The sequence below is a fragment of the Nematolebias whitei genome, chromosome 3 (genome assembly GCF_014905685.2).
Source record: "Nematolebias whitei isolate Nwh7 chromosome 3, NemWhi1, whole genome shotgun sequence".
Lineage (NCBI taxonomy): Eukaryota > Metazoa > Chordata > Actinopteri > Cyprinodontiformes > Rivulidae > Nematolebias > Nematolebias whitei.
Window position 1 is genome coordinate 45719135 of NC_056500.1, and position 13729 is coordinate 45732863.

Consider the following 13729-nt stretch of genomic DNA (forward strand, 5'->3'; position numbering starts at 1 on the left):
TAGAGACAAACGAGACAAACAACCATTCACTCTCTCACTCACACCTAAGGACAATTTAGAGTTACCAATCAGCCTAACATGCATGTTTTTGGTCTGTGGGAGGAAACCGGAGTACCCGGAGAAAACCCACGCATGCTCGGAGAGAACATGCAAACTCCACCCAAAAAGGCCCCTGGACCGGGGTTTGAACCAAGGACCTGCTCGCTGAGAGGCAGCAGCTCTACCAGTTGCGCCACCGTGCAATGGCAGCATGTGCAAACTAAATTAAACTCACCCATCTCGCCCATCCTCCATTAGAGAACTGTATAACAAATGCAATTTAAGAGTTTTAAATAACTACCAAACAGTTGTCTTACTCATCCACATTTCACTGGACAGAAACATGGAAGTTTCCCACAACAGCCACTGAGCACCGCCGAGAGTAAACCGCTCTCATCAAATCATAAACACATTCTGCTAACGTGCTATACATGAGCCCAGTCAGCCATGGCAGGACAGGAGGACGGGTACGTCCAGACGTCAGTCTCAAGCAGGCTGTCAAACCCTCAACCCACCATGGAGAATCCATTACATATCAAACTAAAGGCCTGGCCAAGACGTGCACTCAAGATAAGTATTGGCTGTTGGAGTATATGTTGAGGATGACTCTCAGCTACCACCACACTCAATGTAAATTTGAATGAGTTATAGACATTTATGTGATGGCTAAGGTTGATCAACTGGCAGCCATATTTAATTTGGTTGACTACAAAACTTAATGAATTATAAAAGCACATCCGCTGATTACTTTCTGAGAGTTTCATTACAATCTGTCTACTGGTACATGAGATATTTTGCTAACTCACATAAAAATAAAGACAGACATAAGCAAACATTATCACCAATTTTCGTCTGTCAGATGATAAATTATTTAGTCTGATAAAATATGACACGGTTAAATTCATTGTTCAGTAGCACAAAGTTGACTGTACTTCTTTCAAGTGTTCTTATTGTCTTTCGTTGTGAAGCAAAGAGGGTGCACTTGAAATACCCTCCCTCCGTCTGTCCATCCGTATATTGCAAGCATGATAACTTGAAAGATAAATGAGGTACAAACTTTAATTTTGGTTTTTGGCTACATCTAAGTATAAGAAAGGTTCCTTTCAAAAATTGGTTTGCCATGGCAAAATCCAAGATGGCAGCCACCATTAATGCCTGCATGTTGTGAGCATGATAGCTTGAGAAAAAAGCATGAAGAATAAGTATGGTCACTATCAATAATTGGGTTGCCAGGTCAAAATCCAAGATGGCTGCCACCACATATAGAGCAAAAGCAAAACTACAAACATGCCTGTACTGCCGATTGTAAAGCCCTTTTTAAAAGCATGTAAGAAGTCTGGTAAATATGAGAAAGGAAGACATCATTAAACTAGTGAGAATTAAACAAAATATAAGTTCTGATCTTCCTGAAACTTTGAGCAGAGGTTTCTGAGCTTCAGTGTGCTTCTGTCCATGTGTGATACAAGGTGTATTTACGTGTACCTACATGCATCTACAGACAGGATTTATTGCCTTAGTGTGAACTCCGTAACTAAAGGTGAAGCAGCATTGAGGAGGTACAGGCCAAGTGCACAAACTGCAGACTGTAGTCACTTTCTCTGGCCTTGTCGTAATTGGACAAGTTTGTGGCTGTGAAACCTCAATTTTTGACAAGGCAAACTAATGTTTTCTTAAGCTGATGTATGGGCACCTTTTTCTTTTAGGGCTTTGCTTTGGCTCGACTCAAACCAGGAGAAAGTTTATTTTAGTCCATAAATTGCTGTGCTCTAAAGAAAACCACCCAAGCAAAATCCTGGATGTATCCGGCGAAGAGTTCCCAAAACAACAAGAAGTGTGTTGCGGAGTGAAGTGGTACCACTGGAAGTGAGTGAAAGGAATATGAGAGGAGGAATACTGCTTATGACTGACTGATGACACTTTTTACTGCTGTGTTTTTGACCTTGCAGCGTAACTTTAGGCACTCTGTATCCACTCAGACAGTGTCTCACATAAACAAACGTCACCTCTCACTGGATGCCAAAGTCCTGCAAGTTTAGTTTAAATTCCTCAAAAGTTATTTACATATTAAAGTAGCCCTATTAATATAAACAATGCACATTTTTAAGCAGCTCCAAATGCTGCAAGTGATTGAATTTGACAGTAAAACATATTCCAGGACCACCACACGTCCCTCAGCAGTGAGCACGTTTGTGTGGAAGGTTTGTCATTCATGTTTGATGATACGCCTTTGTGGCCCTGCTCTTGTTTTGTCCTCCTGGTATCAGATGTGGCTCTGGCTGACCCCTGAGCCCCGTCCCAGCACTCACTCCTCCCCGCCTCACATTGGCCACATTCTCACCACATCACACTGATTCATAGGGGAGGACTGTGGCCGGGCTATTAACCGAGCTCCCGAGCTGTGCCAAACAAAACTTCCTCTGCTGTTTTTACAGCAAAGTTCTTCAAATTATGGTTTTCATGAATGCATGGAGTGGAGATCAACCATCTGACGTTGCTTTGTCACTGTCACATGCCTGTCAGGCTGAATACAAAACAAAGTTCACAGCAGAGATTAGAGCAGAAAAGGAAGGATTCAGTCAGGGCAGGAGCTCCTCATGCCAATAAAGTGCCGGACACAATGCATGAATGAAAACCTTTCATGAGAACTAATCTCTTAGCTCTAATCTATTATTTTTCAAAATGCTCTTTGTGTGGTGATATAACCAGATCAGACTCAAAGGTTGTGTTGTCAAGACTATAGACAATTCTTTTAGATTCTACTACTTTAGAACCCATAACAATTCATCTTTGCAATTATTAAATATGCCTTTTTTGCAGATCCTGCAATTTCAAACTTTTATCTGCAGCTCCCAATGTCTATTTATATAGTTAAATCATTTTCTTCTAAATTGCACGTTAAAGTTCTATCAGTCAAAAAGAATCAGATATTTCTGCTTATATTGGACACCAGAGAGGGGCCTAATGTCTATTGTGAACATTAGCCAGATGTTTCTAAATGATTGTTATTGTTGCAGTTTGCTCTTTGCAGGATGACTAAATAGGCAGCTGTTTACTGATATTTTTCTAAGAAGCTGTTCAGACTTATCGTTAAATATCCATTTTGGGTGATTCAGCTGCAAATGATCAACTCTGATTGAGAGCATTCACACCTGATGGTTAATGCGTCTCTCTAATAGATTTTGCAACCTGTTGTTAATTACTGACTCTGATGTTTCTGTAAAAACACGATCCAGAGCCATTTGAGTTGCTTTGTTGTTGGGTTAACAGGTTTAATTACCAAACTGAGCAAAGATTGAAGATTTTAATTCATAAAACTCCACAGTACACTGAGAGCCATCGTTTTTTATTATACAATTCACAGTGAATCAGTGCTGATTAGGCAAATTAAATGCAACCTGACCAGCGACCTCCTCTCATTCCCCAAAATATGTTTGCAGTTTTAGCTTTAATATTCCCAGTTGGTTTGTTCAAACTAAATGAAGCGTCATCTCAAAAATGTATTGCATCCTTTATAAAATCTTTATATCACAGTCTGTAGGACCCAAGTGCAGGCAGACACGGGGAACACGAAATAAAACAAAACTGATTAAATAAACAAATGAAAGTGAAGGGTTGACGTGGCAGCAATACTTACAAAAAAATACAAAGAGCACCAAAACACAGGAAGCATGAGAGGGAACACAGCAGAGAGCACGAGGAGGATGTTTGGCACAGAGCCGAGATGAACCGACATCCAGGTGGTGATCGTGGAAGGATTAAATCAAACGAAGTGTGATGAGAAAGTGACAACACCTGGGTGATTACACGGTGGGAACAGGTGTGGATGATAAGTGGCTGGAGAGGCTGACGGAGGGTGAAGATGAGAATTGGCACAGGGAACACGGGGCTGAATAAAAATACACAAGGTAAATGAAAATAACGTCAACCACGAGGAGAACAGCGACTAAAGAACTAAATAAGTAATAGAAAAAGCAGATTATGACACTTGTGTTTGGGCAACACAATGGAGGAGTGGTTTACACTGCTGCCTCACAGCTAGAAGGTCCTGGATTCAAGCCCTGGGCAGGGCCTGAGAGCTTTCTGTATGGAGTTTGCACAGGTTTTGTTCAGATAATCCAGTTTCCTCCCACAGTCCAAACACATTTTAAGGCTGTGTTCAGATAGGCCTGCAGTGGCGGCTCCTGAGCAAAAACATTAGTGGGGCAGACATTAATTTCCTGAATCACTACACACACAAATGTTTACAAATTGCATAAAATTTTCAGTTTTTTTTTATTTTTCCTTAGATAGAGAACTTTACTAATTGGCTTTTTTATGTATGTGACTGTTTCTGTAAAGTGCCCTGAGACAACTTTGTTGTGATTTGGCGCTATATAAATGAACTGAATTGAATTGTGGGGGGCGGGGGGATGGACATATGTTGCTTAATATTAAATTCATTGTTGTGTGTGTGTGTGTGTGCGGGGGGGGGGGGTGTATTTCTACAAAGTATTTGCCTTTATTCTCCCTCAGAGGGAGGTTGTGTCTCGTGAAAACAGCCCGGTCTTCACAGAACCAGACACCTCCCACACTTAGCTGACAAGCACACAGCTTTCTGAATTGGATTTCTAATTTAATTTAAAGTAATAATTCTGAAATAATACTCCAGATTAAAATTAAAATTCAAAAATTCTTTATTAATCCCAGAGGGAAATTATTTGTTGTTGAACTCGTTATCCTCATTTCATTAAGAGATGTTATAGATGCTGATGGCTGTAGGCAGGAAGGATCTCTTGTAAAGGTCCATCCCACAGTGGATCCTAAGAAACTGGCTGCAGATGCCGTCCGATCCGTTCACCCAGACTCGGCTGGCCTCTCGGTTCACCCGGGCTGTAGGACCGCCTGAATGGTAAAATGGGCAAAAAATAAAGTTCAGTTAAGTAACTCCAACATAATATAAAAGTGAAAAATGATACAATATATCATGACCAAATCAAATAGACAATTCAAGTGGGGATCAAACCCACAGACACTCAGTTACAAGACCCCTGCTTCAACCACTGACCCACCACAGCCACAGAGACAAAAGCCACAGAATTATTTAAATAAGGTCCTACTGTGTTGACTGAACTTTCCTTTTCTTTGATTCTCCTTTGTTCTTCTCAGTTTTCTGTTCTGGTATCCTCTGTCTGCTCCAAATGGGGTACAAAACAGAATATCTCCACTGTTGGCCTCAGCAGGTTTCACTGCAGCTGTTCATGGGTTTGAGCTCACGTCAGGTCTAGGTAGAGGTCAATGTGCTCAAACCAGTTGAATGTGTCCACAGGGCAGAAAATCAGACCCCCCCCCCCCCCCACACACACACACATACACACACACACACACACAAAATAAACTATTGGACCTGCCTGTTTGGATTTGCATGACAAAAGCAGGTCATTGAATTGAATGGTACTCCCCATAACAATAAATAAGTAAAAAAAAAACTGAGGATGAATCACTAAAAATAATTTTAAATTCCACTTAAAATTATTAAAATAGTTGGAAAACGCACAGAACACAACAATACACAGCAAGCACAGTAAATAAGTAATTTACATTATTACATATTTATTAGGAGGAACTACTTTGCAGGGTGAATCTTTTTTAGGTGCCCTGCCCCCATGGACTGTCCACCACTGCAGTTCTATTGAGCATTTTGCACTTTTATTCATTATTGTTGTGTTGTATTTCCTGTCAAATGACTCATCGGTCCATCAGACTCTTCTTTGGTCAATTAAAAAAATAATCTTTTTTCCTTTGAAAGTAGATTTTCAGAAAGTTATTTTTCATGCTGCAAAATAACATGATTCATTTCCCTCAAAGGAATCCTAAAGCCATTTATTTGGTTACTCTCCTTTTGGCAGACTGAAAAACTGCCAATGCTCTTCCTTGTGTAATGACGTTGCAGGTGCCTGAGCAGCAAAAAGCAGGTTTTCTCAGCTGCTGTCATCGTTCAAATAAAAAGTCACATCCGTTTGCTTTGTAGGAAGTGTAAACATTCATTATGAGTGTTTTTGCTGACTAATTTACTCTGAGGTTAGGAAACTGGCCACGTTTACCTGCCCTCCTCAGCACTTTTACTCCAAGTCCACCTAATCCTGTAAACAAACCACAGAGATTACGTCTGACATGACACTGTTGGTGTATTTTATTTCTTGTCCTCCCCAGGTTAACAACAACGGCCTTGTGTCTTTTTTGAGGGAGGTCTCTCAGTTCACACCTGTAGCGTTTCCGATTTCCGGGGACAGAAGGGTTGTGGCGGCGTTCTGGGCCGATGTGGACAACCGTCGAGCAGGGAAAGTCTTCTACAGAGAGAGCCAGGACCTATCCATCCTGAGGAGGGCTTCAGGTGACGTCAGGACATATTTCTCAGAGTTCCCTGCCTTCAATGCAACATGGGTTCTCATTTCAACATGGCATCAAGTTACTTTCTTTGGAGGAAACTCAAAAAGCCCGGTATAAATTCACAATTGTTCCCATGTTGTTAATGTACAAAATGTCTAGAGGTTTTCTACAAATATTCCCAATATGGGACACGTTGTCATGTTTGGAGAACTGTGAAAAGATTGTGTAAGACAATATTTTATCAAGTCAAAAGTATCTACAATAATACCAAAAATATCCCAACTGGTTTGATTTTTAGAAACAAATTAAATCAGTTAAGTAGAAATTATAGTAGACCACACTGACAGTGTCCAGGTTGTTTTAGCTCAGTGGTAATTAATATTTGCACAAAATGAATCATACATACACAGAATAACAGGTGCTGTATCTCCTCTCATTCTTGCCCCTCCAAGTTGAAATGCACCAACATCATTTAACTTCTCTTGCCTGCAGTCTCTAATTATTCATTCATTCAACATTCATTTCTACAGGTTAATCCCATTGAGTCTCGGGACTCATTTACAAGAGAGACCTGATTTCATTAACAAAGAGTGATGACAACAGTGGACGACAACAATACACAATCATAAAAGAGGCATACAAATTATTATTTTTTTATGCCAGCAGTCGCTAAAACTTTAAAGAGACCTGAATGTCAAAGGAAAGGGGCCTAACTTACTGTTTCACCACTTACAAGTTTTTGTGGAAAAAGACAATAAACACCCTAGTAGAAGAAATAAAAAGATGTAAAATGTGGTTATCATGAAGAAAAAATTTAGGGGTTTGTATTTAAATATGCAAAAGAGTAGTCACATCAAAGTTTATAAGTCCTGGTGCCCTCGCCTGATGTACTTGTAATGTACAATGAACAGTGCCCTGAGACAACTTCTGTTGTGACTATTTAAATAAACTGAATTGAACTGAATCTGAATTGAACAGTGACTACAGATGTGCAACTTATTTTGTGCAGATGTTCATTTTATGCATAACCAAGCTTGTTAATCATGTGGTTCAGATTATCAGTGTCTTTTGGCAAACACTGTATCCCTAACGATAGCCTCAATATGCTTACAAAAGTTTAAATGGGAATACAGAAGTGCTGTATACTGTTTATATTATATGTACAGTATATATGTATTGTGTAATGATGGAGCAAAAGGCAATGAAAGAATATGTTTGAATTGGTGAATAAGAAATAGCTTTTAGAGCACCTTGCAGAACTTGAATGAGGTGAACATATTCTGTAGCAGTGTAGACTATTTACAATATGTGTGAAAACAAGATTTTCACAAGTAATAATCAGTCAGTTCCAAAAACTAAAACTAAAAACTGTTTCAGTGTAAAATTACAACTCTAAGTTGTTGTGTGTTTCTAGCCTAAAATATTGTGAACAGATTCAACAAATTGTAAGAAATCAGTCCAAAACCGCTGGGAGCAGATGAGCTTTGGACTTTCAGGAAACACTGCATAAAAAACATCACACCATCGTCATCATCATCCAATAGTCTTAACTTCTATTGAAAATGTATTGTTAGTCAACTCGGACTTCACAGAAATGTTACCACAATGTTTAACAGAAGATGGTAGACATAACTAAACTTTGTACAGAGCTGCTGCTTGACTACAAGTTCTCTTGCTGGATGAGTTCATGTTTCAGTGGTTTTTGTTTAAAGTAAGAGGCTGGTTCTTGGTACTGATAATTAAATAAACCAGCTGGATAGTATAAAGATGCATTTATGATTATATAGGTGGTGCATCTACAGTCATGTCTGATTTGTGTAAAGATGCTGTCAGCGGAGAGGTGAACGTTGACATTTCAGACCAACGTGCCACCATTAAGACCGTTTTCCTTGGAGATCATTTATCTCAGCAGACCAATGGCAGATCTCATTTAGCAAGATTTTCAATAGTGTGGCTTCATTGACCTTCATGAAGCCATCATCTTTCATCTTTTAATGATGCAACAATTGCTACACTGTTAAAAAAAACTTGTGGAGCAAAAGTGATTCCCCAAACAACCAGGTGTAGGCTTCATCATATTTATTTACAAAGCTTTGGAGAACAGCCAGCAGTCACAGAAGATCAATGCATTTACAAGTACAACTTATCAATGCTTTCATCTGTCCGAGGTTCTGACTCGTTCTGTCTTCCTGAACAGAAAAATCAGTTTTGCAGAAACTTCTAGCCGCCAGACCCCATCCCCTCCCCACCCTGTCCAACTTTCTCAGAACCCAGCTGCAGTCAGAAGTGGGAGCACATCTGGAAGACCAGTAGCTCTCATGGGCTTTCAAAGAAATATATCACTGTAATCTTACTAATCAGACCTTAGTAGCTCTTTCTGTCCCTTTACTGACCGATCACATGAAGACTGATTATTACATAGAGTAAGGACCATGGAACATTTTAACATCATTCACAAATATCAATAAAAGAGCAGTGAAAATTATGGAGCTTGATGAGTCCAAATAGAGCACATTCCCTTGACAACGAACAGCTGAAATTAAGCTGAATTAGCAGATTCTTCTTGTAGAAATACAACAATCAGTCTATCCCAAGTCTTTAAACAATGGAAACAAAAGTTTAAATAAATAGCAGGGGTGCAGAAATATAATCAAAATATGCTTTTAGTTCAAACTGGCATATATTTATTCAGTGTTAATGTAATAGGATGCAGTCATCAACCTTTGTTTAATAAAGCTATCTGTCCCTTAAAGAACTTTGCCTGCCTCTTGACATGCCCAAGTTTTAAACAAAGATCATTTTATTGTGAGGGTCTTAAATCAGACCAACTCCAAAAAGGTGCTTTTAAGTTGTGCCTTTACTGGTAGCTGGTGATAGTTACACCAAACTAAACAAATGTTAACATTTGACAGTGATAATCTTAAAATCTTTTTTTTTTTTAAAAACTACTTTTTAACTTTTATTTACATATTTTTCTTCTAGAAATTGTAGAAATAACATGTACATCCAAAATCAACAGGAGTAGGTGCTGGATCAAGAATAGAATGTTTGGTAAAAATGGCAAATACACACTGACAAAGACTCCGTGGTACACATTTGTAGTCCCCCATTGCTCAATGGGATTTACCTGTATAAATAAAGGTTGATTGATTGCAGAGCAAAGACGGGACTTTGAAATACCCTCAGTCTGTCTGTCCAACCAGCTTGTGAGCTTGATAACTGAAAAATAATATTGTGTCTGTTTTTATGCTAGCCTATGTAAGGTGACCTTGAGTACCATGAAAGGCACCTACAAATGAAATGTATTATTATTATTATTAATAATAATAGTGAGGTACCAAAATACATTTTTGTGTGTGGCTGGAAGAAATGTCTCTGTTGAGATTTGGGCTGTCACGTCAAAATCCAAAATGGCCACCATCACACACACACACACACACACACACACACACATGGGGTGGCCATATATATATATATATATATATATACATATATATATATATATATATATATATAACATTAAAGTAAAATATGCTTTCTAGTTTTTAAATTGCTTAAAAGTATAGTTTTCTCATATGATTGTGGTGGCCAAACATTAATCTATGATGACAAGGCCACCGTTGGCCACCCCCTGGCTCCTCCATTGCACCTGGTGGTGGATAAAATCACTCCCTCCACTCACCAGGATCTGTCACTCCACACTGCTTCGGACAAGACAAAACCCAACTCACTTCTTCTACACTGTGTAACTCTTACCCACTTGAACATTGTGTGCCAAAAACATTGATTACTTAAATTCTGTTTTCAGTTCCAGGCCAAAATAACTGATCTTGAAAACTACAAACATTCACAATTGAAATCCCTCAGTGACTGAGGACATTGATGCAGCAATGCTTTGTGAGGGTTTTGAGCCACCACCTTTCATTAAACTAGTAAATTTGTTTGAATTTGAATTCATTCACGTGACAAACACTTGTTTGACAATACAGATTTTTAAATAATCTCAAAATATAATCAGAACAGAAACATCCATCCATCCATTATCTTTTATCCACTTCTTCCATTTTGGGTCACAGGGGTTGCTGGTGCCCATGTCCAGCAATCACTGTGCGAGGGGCGGGGTACACCCTGGACAAGTCTCCAGTCCATCACAGGGCCACATAGAGACAAACGAGACAAACAACCATTCACTCTCTCACTCACACCTAGGGACAATTTAGAGTTACCAATCAGTGTAACATGCATGTTTTTGGTCTGTGGGAGGAAACCAGAGTACCCGGAGAAAACCTACGCATGCACGGAGAGAACATGCAAACTCCACCCAGCATGGCCCCCGGACCAGGATTTGAACCAGGGACCTGTTCGCTGAGAGGCAGCAGCTCTACCAGTTGCGCCACCATGCTGCAACAGAAACATCATTAATACATATTTATATTCATGTAAAAACACTTATTTACAAAATAATCACAAACTATTAAATATTGGACAACATGCATGTGTCTTTAACTTTCAGTAAACAAAAGAATTGGGTTTTAAATAATTAACAGTAATTTAAAGATGTATGATGAACAAGAAGCTGTATCCAGAGGTCCCAACCCTCGTGGTCCACTGTTCTGCTTGTTTTAGCTGTTTTTCTGCTTCAACACATCTTATTCTAATATTTGAATAACCTGTTCAGAATGTCACTAAGTTTAGAAGAAGCCTGTCATGACTCGCTCATTTCAGCCAGATGTGTTGAAGCAGGGAAACATCTAAAACATGCAGGTCTGTAGGCCACAAGGACCAGGGCTGGGGACTTTTGGCATAAACTACAAAATGTAAACGCTATCATCCTCTAAACACACTTGGGAAATTGTCATGGTAATGAAAAACTAAATTTGGGCCTTAAATGTTTGTAATATGGAGAAATAATCTTTAAAAGTGGTCACTTCACAAGAACTGGTGGCCCAAAATAAAATTGTAAAATTGGGCAATGAGAGCTCTGCTGGTGTGATGCTCAATCAAATGTACTAAAAACAATGCCCTTAAGTTTCATTTAATATAACTACGTCTTAAAATCTATATGGTTAATAAATATCCTATTTATAATAATTTTGATGACTGTTTTACCTAAAGCTATTCCTCTTCTCTGCAGATTAACACTTTCCAAGTGGTGCTGATTACAGACGGAGAATTTTCGTTCACTATATTCCAGTACAATAACATCACTTGGACAACAGGCAGGCATGCAAGCAGTGGGGGCGACCTGTATGGGCTGGGGGGCATTGCAGCGCAGGTAAGAACATTTGATTATCTCCACCCTCACTTCACCACTTGCTCTTGTCAAGGGCGTATGCATTTCCCCTCCTCTCCCTTCTCCGCTTTGCTTTTGCTCTGTCCTGTCTGTGAAACTTCAGAGCCTCTCTCTACAAATCTTCCGAACTGTAAATTTTTGCTATGGATCCAGTCAGCTGGTCTCTCAACACCATTGATATGGATCCAGTCAGCTGGTCTCTCAACACCATTGATAAAATTTTCTTGTCGAGAAGACAAGCTTCAGGTGAGCTGTCTTGCCCTGATGACACGCATGCCGCTGGATATGTCATTGATTCCTGGAGCGATTGGAAGGTGATGTGTCTATCTCTGCTGTCCATCGAGGATGTTGAAGACATGTTTATAATTGGATTTATGATAACGGGTTTCCTGCTTTTTGGAATCGGCTGGTTCCTGGTTTATCAACAAACAAGAAAGTCGTCGGCAGCAAATTTGGCTCTGGTCAGGCTGCCTGCCTTATGTGATGGTTTGCTCCATGCCTCAAGCACCCAGACTTAATTGCTTTGCAAACTGAACACTGGCAGGATGGATCAGATCTTGGGGATTACTCTCAGGCATGGACCAGCAGTGTGTCCACTTAATTTGAACATTTGGGATTTGTGAGGACCAGCAAAGACTTGAGGCATAAATAAATAAGTGAAGTTCTGCCTGTTCCCAAAACAAATGTTTATATGAATTCGGCTCCACAGCTGGCCTTGACAGGCCACCTTATCTCCATTTGCCTGGAGGCCCTGTCAATTCCATGCTCTGCCCCCTCCCCACCCACCGAGGAAGTCTGCTGACCTATCAGAGGGGCCTGGCTGAATAAACACTGTGTCGTCATTTCAGGACTCATGGGTTCTCTCTGGCGCCCTGGGTCGACCTCGGCACTCCTCGAGAGTGTTTACGGATCTCACCAGAGGGAACTGATTGATTATACCATTCTTATCAGAACTCCTACAGTGACTCTGGAGTGTCCTTGGACATGCTCACCACTCTTGTCGTCTTCCCTCCCCTGCGGAATGTCACTATGTGCCTATGTGCGAGGTATTTTTTTCAATTTCAGGCTCTCTGTCCTCGGCCAATGAGAGGGAGTTTGATATAATTTTTTTTTGCCTCCAAATCCTATGCATGTGTCACTTTCATCACTTTTCGTTTCTCTAAACAGGTCTCACTTGTAAATGAGTCTTGGATGCTCATTAGGATTTATCTGTGTTAATAAAGATTGAATGAAAAAAATACACTGATTACAGCTGGCCATGTCCAGTAGGATCTACTTCTCATCCCACATCTAGTCTGTAATTCATCTGTTTGTTTGGTCTCCCTCTTGTTGCTCTCTTCCCAGGCAGGTTTTAATGCTGGAGATGGCAAGCGCTATTTCAACATCCCTGGGTCTCGCACTGCTGATGTGGTCAATGTTGAGGAGACCACCAACGTGGGCTACCCAGGCAGATGGGTCTTCCGCATAGATGACGCAAACGTGGAAGTCGGGAGCTGCAACTCTGGTAAGAGTTCATAGATCATCCTTTTTCTGTTTAAAGTTACTTGTGGGATTCCTGTTCTGTTGACATCTTCCTGCAGCATCAGTGTGTCCACACCTGCGCCCGTGCCTGAACGGAGGGCAGTGCATCGATGACTGCATTACAGGCAACCCCTCCTTCACCTGCTCCTGCCTGGCTGGCTTTACTGGTCGCTGGTGCCAAATCAGTGAGTTACACCTGACACCACTTCCTGTTCTGTTTAATTTGACGCATGCTGCCACTGTGATTGACTAAGCAGTCAGCTACAGTGGCAGCATGCGTGAGATCAGATACAAAAAAACTTGTAAAGAAAATTTACTAGAACAACAAAAAAGGTTGAATCATGTCATCTGGACTTCGTTTTTTTTGTTAAAAAGAAACGTTTCGCCCCTCATCCAAGAGGCTTCGTCAGTCTGAGGCCTAGCCATCTGGTATTACCCAGAAGCCACCCTGACTCTTGTGTTTCAAGCCTGCCTCAGATACCCCTGAAGTCTGGCCTTTTCACTAATGGT

The 13729-nt window shown here is 40.3% G+C and overlaps 1 protein-coding gene across 1 annotated transcript in view; it reads left to right on the forward strand.

The window, feature by feature from the left end:
- The window catches only part of sned1 (sushi, nidogen and EGF-like domains 1), an 82380-nt gene that overhangs the window by 3325 nt on the left and 65326 nt on the right, over nt 1-13729 (forward strand). The window contains 4 exon segments of the mRNA XM_037675013.1: nt 6229-6516; nt 11540-11680; nt 13043-13202; nt 13279-13408. Coding sequence (XP_037530941.1) covers nt 6229-6516; nt 11540-11680; nt 13043-13202; nt 13279-13408 — 719 coding nt within the window.